The 17,810-nt window shown below is 49.3% G+C and overlaps 5 protein-coding genes across 5 annotated transcripts; 2 read left to right on the plus strand and 3 right to left on the minus strand.

Annotated features, from left to right (window-relative positions):
* Positions 1 to 1,124: 1,124 nt before the first annotated feature.
* Positions 1,125 to 3,975, minus strand: Pdw03_6245 (WD repeat and HMG-box DNA-binding protein 1; the record flags this gene model as incomplete). Its single annotated transcript, XM_014680204.1, has 2 exons — positions 1,125 to 3,752; positions 3,811 to 3,975. The coding sequence occupies 2 exons, from the start codon at positions 3,973 to 3,975 to the stop codon at positions 1,125 to 1,127; spliced, it is 2,793 nt and encodes a 930-aa protein (XP_014535690.1).
* Positions 3,976 to 4,343: 368 nt separating this feature from the next.
* On the plus strand, positions 4,344 to 7,976 carry Pdw03_6246 (ATPase, AAA-type, core; the record flags this gene model as incomplete). Its single annotated transcript, XM_014680203.1, has 3 exons — positions 4,344 to 4,395; positions 4,446 to 7,210; positions 7,260 to 7,976. 3 exons carry the CDS (start codon positions 4,344 to 4,346, stop codon positions 7,974 to 7,976), a joined length of 3,534 nt encoding a protein of 1,177 aa, XP_014535689.1.
* A 110-nt stretch (positions 7,977 to 8,086) lies between these two features.
* Pdw03_6247 (uncharacterized protein) lies at positions 8,087 to 8,964 on the minus strand (the record flags this gene model as incomplete). Its single annotated transcript, XM_014680202.2, has 5 exons — positions 8,087 to 8,270; positions 8,322 to 8,331; positions 8,394 to 8,423; positions 8,468 to 8,721; positions 8,843 to 8,964. The coding sequence occupies 5 exons, from the start codon at positions 8,962 to 8,964 to the stop codon at positions 8,087 to 8,089; spliced, it is 600 nt and encodes a 199-aa protein (XP_014535688.2).
* Positions 8,965 to 9,501: 537 nt separating this feature from the next.
* On the minus strand, positions 9,502 to 10,059 carry Pdw03_6248 (FMN-binding split barrel-like protein; the record flags this gene model as incomplete). Its single annotated transcript, XM_014680201.2, has 3 exons — positions 9,502 to 9,507; positions 9,559 to 9,569; positions 9,771 to 10,059. The coding sequence occupies 3 exons, from the start codon at positions 10,057 to 10,059 to the stop codon at positions 9,502 to 9,504; spliced, it is 306 nt and encodes a 101-aa protein (XP_014535687.2).
* A 4,638-nt stretch (positions 10,060 to 14,697) lies between these two features.
* On the plus strand, positions 14,698 to 17,153 carry Pdw03_6249 (Sorting nexin mvp1; the record flags this gene model as incomplete). The annotated part of the gene is made up of 5 exons (XM_066101291.1): positions 14,698 to 15,187; positions 15,264 to 16,016; positions 16,069 to 16,211; positions 16,294 to 16,887; positions 16,944 to 17,153. The coding sequence occupies 5 exons, from the start codon at positions 14,698 to 14,700 to the stop codon at positions 17,151 to 17,153; spliced, it is 2,190 nt and encodes a 729-aa protein (XP_065956374.1).
* Positions 17,154 to 17,810: the final 657 nt, after the last annotated feature.

The following is a 17,810-nucleotide window of genomic DNA, read 5'->3' on the forward strand; positions in this document are numbered from 1 at the left end:
GATGTTCGAGGCGTTTTTGGAGTCGGAGGTTCTCTTCTATGGAAATGGCATGGTCGGGTCACCTTGTCCTTTTTGTTGTTTTCCGGTGATTGTGGTTCTAACGAACGCCGCGCAGGCAGAGGAATGCGACTAGGTGTTTCCTGCTGACTGCTTTTAGGCGACTCTGGTAGAACAGGTATAATAGGTACAGGACTGCTAGGCGAAGCTGGAGATGGCCAGTCGTCAGACAGACTGTCAAGCCATGGTTGGTTGCTCATTTTCCTTTTGTTATGATGCCGGTACGCGTTCCGGGTCAAATCAAAACAAGTTCACATCAACATCCCACATGAACAGGCATAGATCGGAGCTAATAAAAAGATGAGAAGAACCGTGGGTAGAACACACCGTGCGGAGATGCGCAGTCCAGTGCATCCCCACTTAATCTGGGAAAGCTCCAGGGCGCCCTTGTTTATCATCTTTTGTTTACCTTTTTTGGTTCCGCCAAGTTCAATATGCTTCTATTCTATGGTGTAGAGGAATCATCTTAGTTAGATATTCCAATCTATCATTTCTTATTTTTCACCCTCGTTTCCACTCTGTTTTCCCCCTTAGATTTATTCTGGGGAAGACTATGTTGGATAACAAACCATCTCGAACCCCCTCCCCCCTTTCCCCTTCCCCCAGATTCAAGCCAAACCCAGTCTCTTCGAGGCCTTATCTGTTAGCTAGTCCCATTGAGTTCTGTATTGTTTCTTTTGTAAAATCAACCTGTCTTGGCTGAAACGATATGAGATTAGGCCCGATATAAGAAGTAGTGTTGTAGCGTAGATTGTCTGTTAACAGGAAATGTTTTCACTACTACTCCGTACTCGGTCCCACTTTAATACAAATGCAAGGCTCGACCGCTAACTACCAAAAACAATCCCAACAAATTGACTCTCCAAATTCCTGAGGTTGGTTCAAATATTGTTATATTGTTTTTAAATACGCAAGGGCAAGATATTTCTTCGCACAAAAACAAATAATTGAAAAGCCGTGTGGGAACCCGAATGCATGTAATGTATTGTGCGTGTCTAACTCCTAGGATATGGTCTCCCTCAGTATTGAATGGTACAGTTAAAAACATGAAATGCACAGGAAGGGATTTAGATAATCAGTCTCTCGAATGAGTATTTGCCAACTGCCTTGCGGCGCAAGTAACCAATCTCACGGCTGGTGCGGTTCTTGACCTCGCCCGTGGATTTTTTGATCTTGGTACGGGACACGTCGTTGGAAGTAGCCTTAAGTGATAGTGGTAGCATCTTGCCACCAGCGTCAACATCATAGCCATCCTCTCCCTCACCGGGACGGGCGAAGACCATCAAATCGGCGCCATTGAGTTTCTCGTAGCGGACCAGGTGAGATGGACCCACCTCAGCATCCATGTTGGCCAGGGCATCCTCCGAGGTAGTGGTGGGAATGTCAACTTGGTCCGCAAAGCGGAGGTACTCGCACAAAACACCTTTGAGATAGGTTGCCTCTTCGACTCCTGCAAGCGCGGCCGAGACTTCGGACTTCATGTCCGCGATCAATTCCATTTCACGACTAGCAGCGGTAGTGACCGAGTCTGAATCCTCAAAGTCGCCCGCTGCGGGAATGGCAGAGATCCAACCGGATGGACCCACGGCATCCACGGAGGCGGCGATGAGATCAATGATAACATTGAGAGAAAGGGTGGGGGTAATTTGGTCGAGAGTAATAGGTGTTGGGGGGTTTTCAGTGAACCGAGAAGTGTAACCTCCGGTGGCGAGGGAAAGGCGGAGATGGTGAATCATAGAAATGAGCTCAGTCCGCGAGAGGTAGGAGCGGAGGGAATGAACGACGACGGAAACGGGCTGCGAGTGAATCTTTTGAAGGGAGGTGTTCAAACCGGCGAAGATATCCTTGAGAGTTGCTGTTTTGGCCCCGCGCTGTTTCGAAAGTTCTTGAGTAGGACTGACAAGATCACCATTTGTAATCGCGCGAGCGGTCTCCTCAAGAGTTCCAGAATGGGAACGTGCCTGATTCAAAAAGGCCCTAAGCGCGTAAGCCAACTCATCGGATGATATCAGAGTGGGACCTTCAAGCACTTGGTTGACCTGCTTCAGTGAGGGATCTGAATCGAGGAGGGCCTGAATGAAAGATCCGGTGGGGAATGGCTGCAAAATGCGTGGCTTGCATGCACGGCGGAGGGCGATTTCAACATTGTCGAGTGACAGATGCCCTAAGCGAATGAGCCAGTCGCAAGTAGTGGGAGGCCACATGGCAACACGGAGTTGAGATGAAGGGGATGCCGAAATTGTATCATTTGTGACAGACGTCTCCACTGCAAAGATTTTTGAGAGCAAGAAAAGAGTTGCTTCAGGGTTAACATACTGCCCGCGGATCGGGAGCGTTGTAGAGGCATCGGAAGTGCTGAAGTACGTCAGAACAGCGTTATCAAACAAGTCAATGTTCTTTGTCTTGGTCGCCTTCTCCACCGTCTTCGTGAGCTGAGTCCATTTCTCAACTTTTTCAGGTGATGTGAGCCGAAGGGAGGCCATGTTGTCAGACCGGTGCTTCTTCGATGCGATGTCCCACTGTGCACCGGATGAACCAATACCTCTGCCGATAGCATCGATGAGCAGGCTATCTCTAGTCCGTTTCAGCGAAGAGCTGGGGGCACCGGGGAGAGAGCTCAAGTCGAAAGCAACAAGAGTGTTGCCCTTGGTTGCGACAGCAATGCCAAGTTTGGCAAAGTAGCTGATGAAGGTTGTGGGAGTCTCTGGGGCCAACCCAGCGCTTGAGAAAAGATCACCGGTCGGAATGCTGCGTTGCACAGAATGGTATTGAGTATCATATACGGCCACAAGAGATTGTTGTGCTCCAATCACCGATTGGGGAGAAATGCGCATAACCGAGGAGAATTCCTCATCATCAAGAACAAATTGTGACGTGACACAGGGAGAGTATTGAGAGAGATCAACGTTGATGAAACCCTTCTCGAAAGAAAGGTTCAAGCCTGCCGAGCCAGAATGGAAACTCCATTGCATAGCATTGCCATTGGTGGTCTCTAAGCCGCTCACATCCGGGATGTGGAATGTTTGTAGATGGAGTAGGCGCTGACTTTCGTCCAACCGTGACTCTGGCTTCGCATGCGCGGGAACTGAGAACATCTGCACAATGATGTCCTTGAGGGAGACTCGATCCGTGTTCTTCGGTTGGGAGACCAGGAGTAAGATAGATGGCTCGTTGGTTCCTGAGGTTGTCAGATCGCCCAGCGCCAGCAAAGCCAAATCCTGTCGTCTTTTGAACAAAGCCTTCTTCGCATCATCGAATTCAACCAAAAAGCTGGATTGAACAGTGTGAGTAGAGCAAACCTTTGCAATCTCACTGTGCTTAATGCTCCATCGTTGGGTCTTCAGATCCGATGACAGCCTACGCACACGACCATCCTCGTGGACTGCCAGAATATCGAACGGGTCCATCTCTCCTTCAGCATCGGTACTAGAGGGCACGATGCCCACAAATGTTGTAGGGCTGGTCGAGTCGGTCACGGTGGTAGTTGAAGACGAAATGACCGGAGCACTTGAGCCGCTGCTGCCGATCTCCTCCACAAAGCACTTGATTTGATGTTCTGGCTTAGTGACAGCAGTATAAGTTTGTCTTCGGACGGTTGATTTGTTCGACAACTTCCGGCGAACTGAACATGGGCGGCAAGAGAAAGTAGATTGCGGTGGAACGGCATAGGAAGTCACAAGCTTGGGTGTTTGAACCTGATGGAAATTAGACTTAGAAGCAATCAAACGAACACAAGAGAAGTAGAAAACATACATTGTAAATGTTGACAGCCTCACCATCTACAGCAACTGCGACTCCATAGCGCTTGCGTTTTTTCGCATCGGCGAGACTGAAGACATCGCCGATGCGGGTTTTGCCAGTAGAAGCATGAAGGGGGCGAGGCAATTGCGCCAGGACAGATGGAGATTGCAAATCCATGACGAACTGAATACCAGGAATAAAAAATGGCTCGAGTTCCTGTCCCTCAAAGCGTGTGATCTTTTTGATGCAGACCCATCCGATTTGGAAATCTGAAAAATTTTCGGGATTATGTCGGGCCGACATATCCACTTCTAGGCCGTATCAGGGCTAGCGTTGGTCCGCAAAGCAGTCAGCGTGACATAAGCAATTAACGCGCCTTTCGCGTCAGGACGTGTTTGAAGTAATAGAGATCGACCTCGACTTAATTCTTGCTTCACGTAATCACTCCACACTTACCACGAATACTCTGTCATTTCAATGCTATATCTGAGTTATTGTTTGTTCCCTGGTCTCTTCTCAGGGATCAACTGATTGTTCATTTACCGATGGCTATGGGAACTGACGAACAGCAAGTTATACATCCCTTCTTCCGACAAGGTCAGAATGTGTCCCATAGCCGCAGGTGAATTTGAGCTTACTATCTCTAGAATTTGGTGTCTCTGTCAAATCCAAAGCCTTGAATGACCCAATCTCGCTTGCAAACACCCACGCACATGATCTTCGATCGATAGGCAGCGAATTCTCTACGCATGAGCAGGGGGTCCAGGACCAAGATAATCACACTTCAAATGTTTCCAAAACAAATAATGAGACTTCGGTGGATCTCGAAGAAGACCTAAATGAGGATCGGAGGAAGAAGCGAAGGACAGACAAAACGCAAAGCATCGAACCCACTGCCACCTCGGGTGCACGTCTCTCAGAATGGCTCAGTCACAACCTGGCCAATAGTACTCCTTTGCCAATCAATTCTATCGAGGATGAAATCAATTTTTCTTTACCTCACCCCGAAGCTCCGCTGGCGGAGACTCACCTTCCTGCAGATGAAACCCAGCTAATGACACCTGCCGAGAACGAGAAACCAGAGACGCAAGTTGCCAGAACCTCTGCAAGACAGAAAATTCTCAGATTGAATTCTAAAGGAGGCTTCCTGTCGTCACCTGCCTCCAGTCCTCCCCGAGAGACAAAAAAGAGAGCGACAGGGAAACGGGGGAGGCCGCGAAAGGCTGAGCGCAAGGTGGTGTCGATCAAGTATAGCGTTGACACAGAAAAGAATATCGGGAAGTTGATCAACGATATCTTATATGGCCGAGCGGTTCAAAAACCGCCTGCTACTGTAACTTCTGTTCAGTCGTGCAAGACGAAAAACGAAATTCGAAAGCCCACACACCCATTCTTTAGCAAGAAATCAGCACAGATCCCTGGGCCCAAGAGCTTGAATGGATCTCAATCGGACAATCCAAATTCCAGCGCGAGTGTGCCTTCAAGCCAAACCACAGCTGGAGCCCCGGATAAGAAGCGGACAGTAGCTGCTTCGGGCAGTTCGTTTGCTAGCTTCCCCCGCCGTGTCCCCAAGTTTCCAGAACTGCTTGATCCTCTTTGGCCACCTCTTGAGTTTGTGCATGTCAGAGACATTCACCCAACCCCAGATGTTAATGGTCGTGTCTGGCATACTACCCAGGACCGAAAAAAATCGAAAATCGCAGCTGTCTCAGTCCGAGACGATGAAAACGTCCTTCTAGCCGGAACAGCTGAAGCAAGGAGGATCGCCCGCCTGCCCAAACCGGACTACGACTCTCTAGGTATTCTTCGGCATCCCGTACGACATGTTGCCAGCAGTCAAGTTTTGCATACGGCAATGGAAAGACAGATGTCGTGGTCCTCACCAAACCGCCGATTCCCTTGGAACTCTTCTAGTCCCCCCCTTGCCAGACTTCGATCGGCTCTACTCACATCAGTTTCGGCTTTTGATTGCGCAACCTACGAACCGCAGCTTTGGACACACAAGTACGCCCCACAATCAGCCGAAGATATCCTTCAACTTGGCCGCGAACCACAGATGCTTCGAGACTGGCTACGACATCTCAAGATCACAGCAGTTGACACCGGAAAACCATCCAAGGGGACTGCGACCTTGAAATCAAAGCGGGAGAAAAAGGCGAAAAAGCGCCCAAAAGCCGACAAACTCGACGGTTTCGTTGTGTCAAGCGAAGAGGAGGCTTCTGAAATGGACACACTCTCTGGCTCAGACGATGAGCTAGCGTGCGGTGTAACCACAACACCTCAACGGACAGTCGTCAGGTCGGGTGACATAGCATCTGGTTTACGCGGAGTAGAAAGAAAGAGTCCAATGACCAATGTAATACTTCTCAGTGGCCCAACTGGCTCCGGGAAAACCGCCTCTGTCTATGCCGTTGCAAAGGAGCTTGATTTCGAAGTCTTTGAGATAAATGCCGGGAGCCGACGAAGTGCCCGAGACATGCTTGAGCGAGTCGGAGATATGACGCAAAATCATCTTGTTCACCTCCTCAACGAATCCGAGGATGCAACAAACAACGGCAAAGACTCTGTCAAGCAAAACAAGCTAAAGGGCTTTTTCAAAGGCCCACCCTCAAAAGCTAGCAAGCTGATCCCCCAGTCTGGCGAACCATGTCCGAAGCCTGAAACTACGCCCAAACGCCCCCGTGAGCAAAAGCAGTCTTTGATCCTGCTCGAGGAAGCCGATATTCTTTTTGATGAAGACCGACAATTCTGGACCGGTGTTTTAACTCTCATCGGCCAATCTAAACGACCGATTGTCATCACCTGCAACGATGAGAATTTAATCCCTACCCAAGACATGTCTCTTCATGCCATACTACGATATCACAGGCCTGCTCAAGACTTCAGCATCGATTACTTGCTTTTGGTTGCCGCCAACGAGGGACATATTTTGAAGAGAGAAGCCGTCACCAGACTCTATCAAGGATCAGGAATGGATCTTCGGAAGTCATTGATGGATCTGAACTTCTGGTGTCAGATGGGTGTTGGCAGTGAGAAAGCGGGCTTGGATTGGCTGCTTCCCAGTTGGCCCCCTGGATCAAATGTGGATCATGATGGGGACCGACTTCGGGTTCTGAGCCTCAACACGTACGAACGATATATGGGCTATTTTAATCGTGATATGATTGTGACCCAAGGCTCGTTGGATGAAGAGACGGAGTTTATCCGCAACAGCTTTCAATGGTGGGGTCTCGGCCTGCAAGATTCCGAAGACATGGCTGGGAAGAATGTAGTTGAACTTCTACCCTCTGATCAACTTCAGTCTACTCCCAAGACAGCGCAACTTGATTTGTTGTGCCGGGAAGCGGATTACTATGACATGAGAAGTTCTCTCGACATCCTTTGCTCTAACCTTTCCATGGACACGAGTAATGCAAGTGTGATCGATTCCTCTATAGAAACCTCAGCTAACACTTGACCAGGATGCTGTTGACATATCCGCCCCGCCGCCACCAGAAGGCTATAGATCCAACTATCTTGACAACTACCCACTCCTGCATACAGAGCTGCGAACAGAGTTTTCATCACTCAGTGAAACTGTCAGCGCCGCCTTTGATGCGTTGATAAGCAGGACTTTCCGTCCCACAAATGCCGAGGACTTGGAATCTTTATACGCGAGCCGAGCCTTGAGCAAAGCCATCGTCTCTGCAGTGCCCTCGCAAACCGCTCCATCCACTCTGCCTCAATTCCAGCGCATCTTTGAACCCATTATGCGTGCGAACTACTCAACCCCCACACCAACCGCCCGCCACGCCCCTTCATTTGAGAATGGACTCGCACCAATCACGGAAGACTTGGCCCCGTACATCCGTGCCATCATGGTCTTTGATGGTCGCCGTCAGCAATACCGCGAGCGGTTGTTTGCGCTTACAGCGCAGGAGTACGGGGGCGGCGACAAGCGTTCACGCACGACACGCGCTAGTCGCGCGGCCCTGGAGGGAGGTGACAAAGCCTCAACGCGCAAGGAGAGGTGGTTCGCTCTAGATACGCCTTACTACAAAGTGCAAAGCACCGCTGGTCCAGAGTGGCAGCATGTCTTGTTCCAGATGGGATATTTCCACGTGCAACCTATCATCGAGGCATCCCCTGAGCGCAATGACATGGGTTTAGATGACCAGGTCCTGGAGCATGTCGAGTGATTGGTCTCGTGTCTCGCGCATGCTCCAATGTATTCTTAATGACAACGATCTCAATGATATAGCTACCTGTTTCAGAATTTTTTATGTCTGTACTATTTAATCTTTGCTCATCATACCCGTTGTCGCTTTCGAACACAGAAACTGATGTCACAGGCAATCATGTACACCGTTAAATCTGCGGGGTGGAAGTTGGGCAAAAGTGGTAAAAAATTATGATTCGCTATTGTGCTATGGCTCAGATCGCTTGAAACCCATAAAGAAACACTGAAGAGAATAAGAAACTCGGGAACCAGCCTAGAAGAAGAAAATTTGAAGTGCCGCAAATCGAAGAGAAACCGTCCCGACCTGCAGGAACCTATTAATGGTCAGTACTCGAAACTAGCCTGATTTTTAAAACACCGAAGCATCAAAACGTACAACCAAAAGCCATTTTAAACCCCGCATTTACTAGGCAAGAACCCTAGTAGCCGCAGGCTTCGGCGGCTCGGGACTCGGGAGCGGAGCAATATGATAGCGTCCTTGATCCTGCTTGAAATCAAATATCGAATCGGCAGAGCTGCGCCGTGACTGGGAAGCATGGGGTTGTCCCTTCGATGGTCGTGCTTTCCCAGCGATATTTTGCTGTGCATCGTAGCGAGCATAGAAGCCCGACTTGCGTCGTTGTTCTTCTAGGTCTTCGCGGTCATCGCGACGCATGCCCTTGTGGTAGAGGACTATCAGGACGATAATGGCGGTTATGATGATACTGGGGTATAGTTAGTTCTGCCATGGGCAGTTTGGGGGGGAGGGGGGGGGGGGTTGGGGGTCGGGGGTTGATTGTTGGATCTGTATCGATGTCGGAAAAAGGCGAGGCAGGTAGTACGTACACCCCTGATATCACGGCGGGAATGCCGACCGTCACTGCTGAGCTGGTGGGCTTTGTGCAGCTGGACTTGGTTTCATCGCCATCGCAGTCGCGGCGGAAGATGGTAAGGAGTGGGGGGAGCATGATGGATGTCCGTTATGGTGTTGAAACGAGTGAATTTGATGAGAACCGGAAATAAAAGGAGTGAAAGGATTCTCAGATCAGAAGGAGAGGATACAAGGGAATGTGTGGGAGAAATCACTGAGGGCGCGAATAACGGAATGTCTCAGAGAGGAAAATAGAAACGGCACAAACGAGCTGTAATCCGGACTTATCGCCTCTTATTACCCTCGTTCGATGTGCGGAGTTCTCCGTACAGAATTGAAGTTGTTGATTCGTCCCGGTGTTCAGACGAAAAGGGGGTGGCTTGTGTCGAGTCTCTGGTTAAAATATGGGGTTACGTTCCTCATTCTATGTTTGAACTTGAGTTCTTTCACGATACTTGATACTATAACATGTGTACATTTATATAGAAGATCTGCATGTTATATGGTGTCTCCCAGGATCTGCCTGAACAATAGCCGTTTCAGGGTTTGTCAGTTCCCCTATCTTGTGATTGGCCTCGAATGCTTCATTGGATCGGATTTGAATCTTCATCTTGAAGACTGGGTGGGTTTGGTTTCATTTCTGCAGGAAATTATCGATTCTGTCCAAGTTCTCCAGGGACTGTTCACATACGACGTTGCCACCTGAGAAACAAGGCAACATGGCAGCTCAGGCATGACGGGGTTCCTCTTTTGCATATAACATTCTCATGTTTTAACAACAGGTTTAGCAGCATCTGGCGTAGTCAAGATCCCACTCTCACGCACCTCGTCACTCCATGTCTTGCGCGGTTGCTCCAACGTTGGCCCAATCCGACCATAAGAGACGCCCCCAAGTTGACCAACCCGGCCGCAACTTCGACAAGTCAATCTGACTATAATCCTTATTGGCAGTGCCTTCCTTGATCCAGAACTGGGTAGCCTTGGTGAGAACAGTCGCAGCGAGGCTCATCCCAGGGTGCTGGTAATCTGTGAACTCCTTGATATCAATCACCTTTCCTTCGATGTTGAACACCGACTCGGCGACGCGGGATAACTTCACGGTACTTGACGGTGCCTCGTGCAGAACAGATGCATCCCATTCTGACCCGCTGTACGGAGCATCAAGATAAGGTGCATTCACTGCCTCGATCATGTTCTCCGAAACTGTGTTGATCACCCCCCCCCCCAATCTCTCGGAGGTTACAGTATGTATCTTTGACCCGACCGGGTCTAGACAAGAATCCCACAATGAACATTGAGAGGATCGTGATCGATCACTTGGAAATAACTGAATGGAGAGAGGTCCTTTTTGCCCTTGGAATTGACGGTGTTTAAGAATCCCCCCACCGGGTCGAGGCGCAATCCCCGAAACGAGGAGGCGGTAGTTGTTGATCATCAGGCGATCTGACGCGTAGGGGTCGATTTCATGATGTTCTGCGCCAGGCTGGCTCCGTTGTCAGGTGCTCCTTACCTATACTCCCGGCTGGGATTGGGGAATTTCGTTACTTCGATGGGCCTAGAATGATCAGAATCTTGGCGTTTGGCTTGAATCTCGTCAAATTTGCCATTATCTTGGACGATTCGGTAGTTTTTTTTCCCGCCGCGGCAGTTACAGAATTGCAGTAAAATTCCAAGTCCTGTATTCATGTTGGACTCTGGCCGGCGTGTGAGAAAAGCTTGACATTCTGGTGGGATGTTACGCGGCCAGAAAGTCTTGTACGAATCATCTTGGATCAAATAACGGATTTGGTAGATTGACAAGAGTTGATTTGGTCGTGATGCTCGTCCTGATCGACTTGACATCTCTTTGGAGATGCCGAAACAAGGCCGGTGCTTCCTCCGATTATCGGAATCTAGCTCCAGCATCTTCACGAGGTCTTGACGGAGGGGTCGACCTCAACCTTAACCTCGAACAAGACCACCATTGCTTCTTCATTCTTAATTACGTTCAGCTGAAACATACGCGCTACTCTTGGCAGAACTCAACTATCGTTGGAACATCTCACCCGATGCCCTACTACTCGAATCCGAACTAGATCGTCTAGTGCGCCGAAGTACGTTATGATAACCAGCGTGCAGACGGACGAGGCATATGCACGTAGGTTTCCTGTGTAAAATCCCAAGTACTCTACGACTTATATTCTCTTTGAGTTCACGCATTATGTATCTATAATCCAGAATGAAAGAGAAGCGATTGTTTGATAAGCTCGCAGTCACCAGCGTGAAAGCCGCTAGCCAAGTCTAGCCCTTCGGTCAAATATGCACAGAGGGAATTGATCAAAAGCACAATGACGGAGCAAACACAAGCTATGATCAAGAATACTGAGGCTATCCTGAAGACATCGGGCATTGGGCTAGATAAAGTTCTCAATGTAGTGGTGAGTGTTGAAACACACGATTCCCAGTGTGCATCCGATGATTAACGTTGTAGTAGATTGTTTATGTTGAATATGCCAATGTGGTGTCAGAATTAGCATCTGTTTAGGACCTTATATTCTTGTATCGCCCTGTCCGATCTATGGTTGGAGTCCCCAGCACTGCCCGCTGTCTGTGGTAGATTGATCATCGGAGTCCAGAAAAGAAATACCCAGACTCCATTCTTGCAAATTGTGAAGCTTCCGGTCATACCATCCATAGTCAGCTTGCCATCCCGAGCCTGGAGAGAACTCATCTATTAGCGGCTGCTCTCAAGGGACAAGACAATGTACTGGCCTTCTTCACCATCCCTTCAAGACAGATGCAGCAACGCTGAGGTCGACTGAGTCCCTATACACGATGGTATCATCGTTTCCGATGGAGAAATTTCAGGCGGGAATCTCTTTCAGAGCCAACGCAGATGCGCGAGCCATGAAGCCCGCGAATCCAAGTTCAGGCCATGCTTTTCCATGCCTGCCTCTTTGTTGTTCTTTCGGCGTTCTATGAACCGGGAGATATGGACTTCGTTAAAGGTGGTTAAGAAAGCGGCGGTATTCTATGATTCTTTGAGGCGTTGTGTTGTAAGATTTCGGATTCGAGTCATCTTGACCTATACGGTGATATTTTGACAATTGTGCATTTGGACTTGATCTAGATCACCTAGGGAAAACAGGCTTCTCGCGAGGAGCACATCAGGCTTCAGCCCCTGACGTTGCCTTATCCAACGCAGGCGTCTATTTCGAACTCGCGGTCTCATCTTGCGATTTTGGCGACACATCGGCAACTTCTGCAGAAGGCTTCGAACTTCTCTTTTCTTTTTGAGTTGTAGACTGTTTTTCCTCCGGTTTATATCTCTGCAATTGCTTGATCGACGTTAACTGTATCTCCCTGAGCAACGAGCAGCTGTATGATTCTCGCGGGGTGTCCACAGAGACAGATTTCAGTTGTAGCCAACTGTTCTGGCCGATAGAGGATTCGGACCCTCTTGTTAGACGTTTCAAATTTGGAAGGTACCAACCGTACATGTACATGGCTTCCTTAGTAGCAGGGCCCTAGAACAATCCTCCTTCTCCTCGTAACTTGTCCGTCTTTTTTTCGTAAATCATCAAGCTTTACTCATTTGTATTCTCAAGTACGTCACTGCCGCTTACTGCCGTGGGGCATCAGGAAGAGAAGAAGAACGATTGTACAGTTTATGGGGTATCAGCTGACAAGGGCAATTTCTGATTTGGAAAGGTCAACACCAATTCCCAGGTGAGCTTCTTCAAATCATGTGAGTTGACTGGGTGGTCATATACTAACACTTCCAGTGGAGACAAGTAGTTACAATGGCTTGTGATTCCGAGTATATGAGTCAAGCAACATTTGGTATCTTGACCCAAATGCTCACCTCGGCGACCAAAATCTCTCCATAAATGACTTCCGTGAATCGAAGATCAACTTCGTCCGTATGGAGGAGCAAAGCGTTGAGACAACGGCAGATACTGAAAGACATTGCTCCCACTTTCCTGCTTCTACCTGATTTTGCTCCTGTTTCTAAAAAGCTCCTCGATAGCCCAGGCTTTGGTCTTTTAATGATGGCCGGTTTTTTTGTTACATGGCTGCAAGGTCTTGCCTTTCTGCTACGAATGAAGAAGAAAGAAACCCAAGCTCTGAGAATGGTATCATCACTACATAGTAGGTTCAAGGGGCGATTTCCTGACCGTGGTATTCATTCAATAATCCTTCGCCATAACTCACGACACAGTAACCGTCACCACACATTGTGTTCGTTCTATAGCCCGGCGATTCTGATCTACTCGGCGGTGTAGATATACCATACATTTCGCAACCGAGCCCTACGCCATACAGTGGGAAGCTTTTAGTCCAGTCCACTTGGCAGCAGATTATTGTTCGAAAGCACATTCATAGCTTGATACCCGTTCATCACTGAGTTCGTCAGCCATTCCTTTGATTGATCTATCCTTCAGTAATGACTATGGGTTGATTGGCGAGAAGTCTATCTCAGTGTGTGGCAATCACTTCGGTTACACTACAGGCGTTCTTGGTGGTGATGAAAAGAGCGGCCGAGGGGAATTGCAGGCTCTCTTTCCTAGTAGGCATTCATCGGCAAAGCAAGGCATCTGCGATTAGATAGTAGGACCGGTCCGTATTGGCCTTGGGTATCATGGATAAGAGAATGTGTGCCATGCTCAATGTTCGCCCCTTGAACCAACTTGATGCTCAGAGACCAGCTCTCTTATACAGCTCAGGTAAGATGGTGATCATGGCTCGTCTTTGACCGCTTACGATAAAGCCCTAAGTAGCGATGTACACAACTGGTGTTTCGGATTTTTTGAAACTCATTCACGGCTTTGACCATCATCAAAAATATTAGACTTCATACCCAAAAGATCCAGCGCTTGCTACATAGACGAGGTTGAAGTAGCACGTGCGTTTAATAAGAAAGAGGTCAAGATTGCGATAACTTTCATTCACCTCAACCCCGCTACCACGGACTGCTCTTCAAAGCAAGCCATTCGAATTTCTGTGTGACTTTATCAGACCACTACTACTAAACTCAACGATCCTGTCGTCAGCACCGGCTCAGTTTGAGGCGGTGTTGTTCATTTTCGGGTATGTTTCATCAATAGACGTGTCTAGCTGGTATAGATCAGTGACATTCTCATGATACACTCAGGTGCTCATATCTCTTTTGCCTTGATGATCAAGCAAGTGCAATTTGAAGTTAAATGTAGCATGCCAACCGCGTGCTTGAGGATTGTTTGCGCCTAGCGGCTGACGTAGGGGTCCTCGACGAAGAGACTTCCAGTTTACGCATAGCGAAAGGTTGCGTCAACCTCAATCTTTGTTCCCATTCAGCATATGGGTAAAAGTAGACCTCGAGAATGGATCCAAACGGCTCAGACAATACTTGTGGTGGGTTGGAGGGTACGATGGAGAGTGGGATGCACGTAATGGCCCTCTGCTTTAGAAGCCTGTCCGCCAATGATATGGACCAGCTCCGAACTTGAGAACAAGGGTAACAAGTGTAGTTTCTATACGGAGGATGTAGCCCTGAGTTATTGTTGTAGCTGTCACAGGTCGTTTGGCCTAACTAGCCTGGTTGGGAGTGGTTCCAGTGGCATTGAATGCTGTCATCTCTCTCACCTCCATGAACCTGAAATGTTACTGCATTTTGACTTGCGTCTCATATTCTGGAAAATTGAAGTGTCTCCAGGGTTGTTTTGTTGAGGTGGAAAGCGGTGCCCGTATGTTCAACCAGCCCCCCTCGGTAGCTCCGCTTTTATCTTCAACATCGTCATTGCCATCACCTCCACAGCCTGCTCCCTCCCCGACAGCTCTCCCGGCGCCAACATCACCCGTCGGTTTCCCGATGTCCTTATTCGGCACATCCCCAGAGGATCACCCTGCGGGTGATTCTACCCGAGTCAAGTCTTCGCTGTTTGCTGACGAACCGGCTACGGGCGGCTCCTCGCTGTTCGCTGATGACGACGGCGACGACAGCTCCTCTCCTTGGAACGCCCAAAATAACACCGCGAAGAGAACTGCCCGGCGCGATTTAGCTCGGACATTGCTTCCCAATACGGACGTACCCGAGAGCTACATTGACGCATATGACCTGATTTTGAACAGCGGGGACCGGGTTGGCTCCGGCATTGGGTTAACTTCTGTTCGGGAGATTCTGTCAAGCAGTGGGCTCACTGCAACCGACCAAAGTAATATCTTAAACCTTGTTGCTTCCGGTGATCATGAAAGCTTTAGTGGACTCGGTCGTGGCGAGTTCAATGTGCTGTTAGCGCTAGTCGGCCTAGCGCAAGAGGGCGAGGACCTCTCCTTTGATGCTGTGGACGACCGCCGCAAAAGTAAGTTGGCATTGCGCGGCTTGGCATTTATTTGTTCATTCTGCGGAACAATTCCACTTACGTGAAGTCAATGCAGAATTACCCCAGCCAAAGGCTGGCTATCTCGACCGGCTACGGACCACCGGCGACGCGAGCTCTGAACCATCAAAACAAAAACCTGCTACCCCGCCTTTCCAGCCTCCTCCCATCCAAATTCCCGGCTCCACGCAATCGCAAAACTTACGACGAACGTCATTAGGCGGATTGGAGTCAGACCCATGGGGCAGTCCAGAATTACACCGCGGTCACAGCCATGAGACAGGAGGCGCCGACCCACGTCCATTGAATGGATTCGGGAGTGTGAGGTCCATGATGAACGAGTGGTCTAGCAAGGCGATCGAAGATACCACACAAAGCAACGTAGCCCAGCGGGATCATTTCAATGGCCAGACGGAGGCTGCGCCGCTTAGCAGTTCTGGGCCTGGATGGGGGAACCATAACTTCAGCGGAGCGGGTCCGAGCGACGAAAACAGCTTTGGAGGTACGGTGCCTTCGCCACTAGGTGGCTTTGGTCCTACAGGGGATGGGCTCAACAATATTGCCCCACGGCGTCGGTCCCTTGGGCTCGGCCGATCGACAAACCCACAGGTAGAGGAGACCGTTACTATCACGTTGCTACCCGAGAAAGAAGGCTTGTTCATGTTTCAACACCGAAACTATGAGGTCAAGTCTGCACGGCGAGGTAGTACGGTCATTCGGCGTTATAGCGATTTTGTCTGGCTATTGGACTGCCTCCAAAAGCGATTTCCTTTCCGGCAATTGCCTCTTCTTCCCCCCAAGCGGGTTTCAGGTATGCATAACGCTGTTTTGGCGCACCTAATCGCTTACTCACAAATATGAAGTCAATGGCACTCACCTTACAGCGGATTCATCCTCCTTTCTCAAAAAGCGCCGACACGGACTTGTTCGATTCACCAATGCCCTCGTTCACCATCCCGTTCTTGGTCAAGAGCAGCTTGTGATCATGTTTTTAACAGTTCCAACCGTAAGCTGCCGCCCCCCCCCCCCCCCCCCTCTTCGGGTTTTTTGATTGTTCTAGTGAAGGCAGAAAATAACCGTGATCACAGGAACTTTCGGTATGGCGAAAACAGGCCACAATCTCAGTTCAAGACGAGTTTGTTGGCCGTGTTCTCCCACCAGATCTTGAAGACTCATTACCCGCCACACTCGAGGAAACCTTTGAAACTGTTCGCAGTGGTGTCAAGCGTTCCGCGGAGATCTATATCAATCTTTGCACTTTGCTTGAGCGATTGGCTAAGCTCAACGATGGCTTGGCTGCTGACCACCTCCGGTTCTCACTCGCCCTGCAGTCCTTGACGGAAGTCACCAAAAACACGTACGCGGTCGATACCAATGACATTCCCTTCATTAATGCAGGTATCACAGCTACCGCTCGGCATCTCTCTGCCAGCCAGAGTCTACTAGAGGATGAAGCCCGAGGATGGACCGAGGGGGTTCTAGAAGATCTAAAGCAGCAACGTGATTGTTTGGTCAGTGTGCGTGAGATGTTCGATCGGCGGGATCGGTATGCACGGAACAACATTGCGCAGCTGGAACGGCGCATTGAGACTAGTGAGCAGAAGCTGCAGGATCTACGCGCCCGGCCCTCGGGCACAGTAAAGCCCGGGGAGATCGAGAAGGTTGAAGATTCTATCTTCAAGGTGAGACCCCATATTACAATGGCACCCAGACTCGTACTAATTTGGTTATCTACTAGGACAAAGAATCTATTGTGCAACAACACGCTCGGGGCGTCTTCATCCGAGAATGCATCCGTGACGAACTAGTCCACTTCCAGCAAAGCCAGTATCACATCAGCCGCCTGCATCAGGACTGGAGCCAAGAACTTGTTAAGTACTCCGAACTGCAGGCAGAGAACTGGCGTGGCTTGAGCGATGAAGTCGAGAGAATGCCGACGGGCTTATAGGGCAGCATTGGGCCTCGACACTCAGGTCGTACATCGTACATAATAGCACACCGGTGGACTTGAAACCCCATTTGGGGGGGAAGCACGCGCGGGGTGCGCGGGGTGCGCAATGTGCATAGGGCATCACAATCAGGGGATATTTGCTTTTTTTTCTCTTTTTTTTCTTAATATTTCCCCGGCAATGCTTCGTACCCAAGTTTTACAATGATGGGTTCTCACCATCAAATTCCCCTGAAAGTTTGCAATTCATTTGAATGTGTTTGTTTTACTTGTCCACAGTTCCCAATTCAAGTTATTGCAATCTGGTTCTGATATTCCACATAGTGAAGGGGCAGTGTCCCACACACAGTGGAACCTCCGAGGACCCTCAACAGACAACTTTCCGCCCAAATACTTCGGAGGCCCCACTGTACCAGCAAGTTTCAATGTTCCTAGCAAGCAGAAGTATTGAAAACTTGTATTGTATGTTCCGTACAAATGTATTTCGTACTTCTCTATTCCGTAGTGGGTAAATCATAAGGTGCCCCAAAATCCCCACTACAACATCGGTCGTGAGCCTAGAGACGCCACCGACCCAATAAATCCCGATGATCCGGCTGATTGCGGTCTTGGCGCCTGACAGGGCTGGCCGATCTTAGATTACAGTACCATTACCAT

This window comes from Penicillium digitatum, chromosome 2 (genome assembly GCF_016767815.1).
Source record: "Penicillium digitatum chromosome 2, complete sequence".
Lineage (NCBI taxonomy): Eukaryota > Fungi > Ascomycota > Eurotiomycetes > Eurotiales > Aspergillaceae > Penicillium > Penicillium digitatum.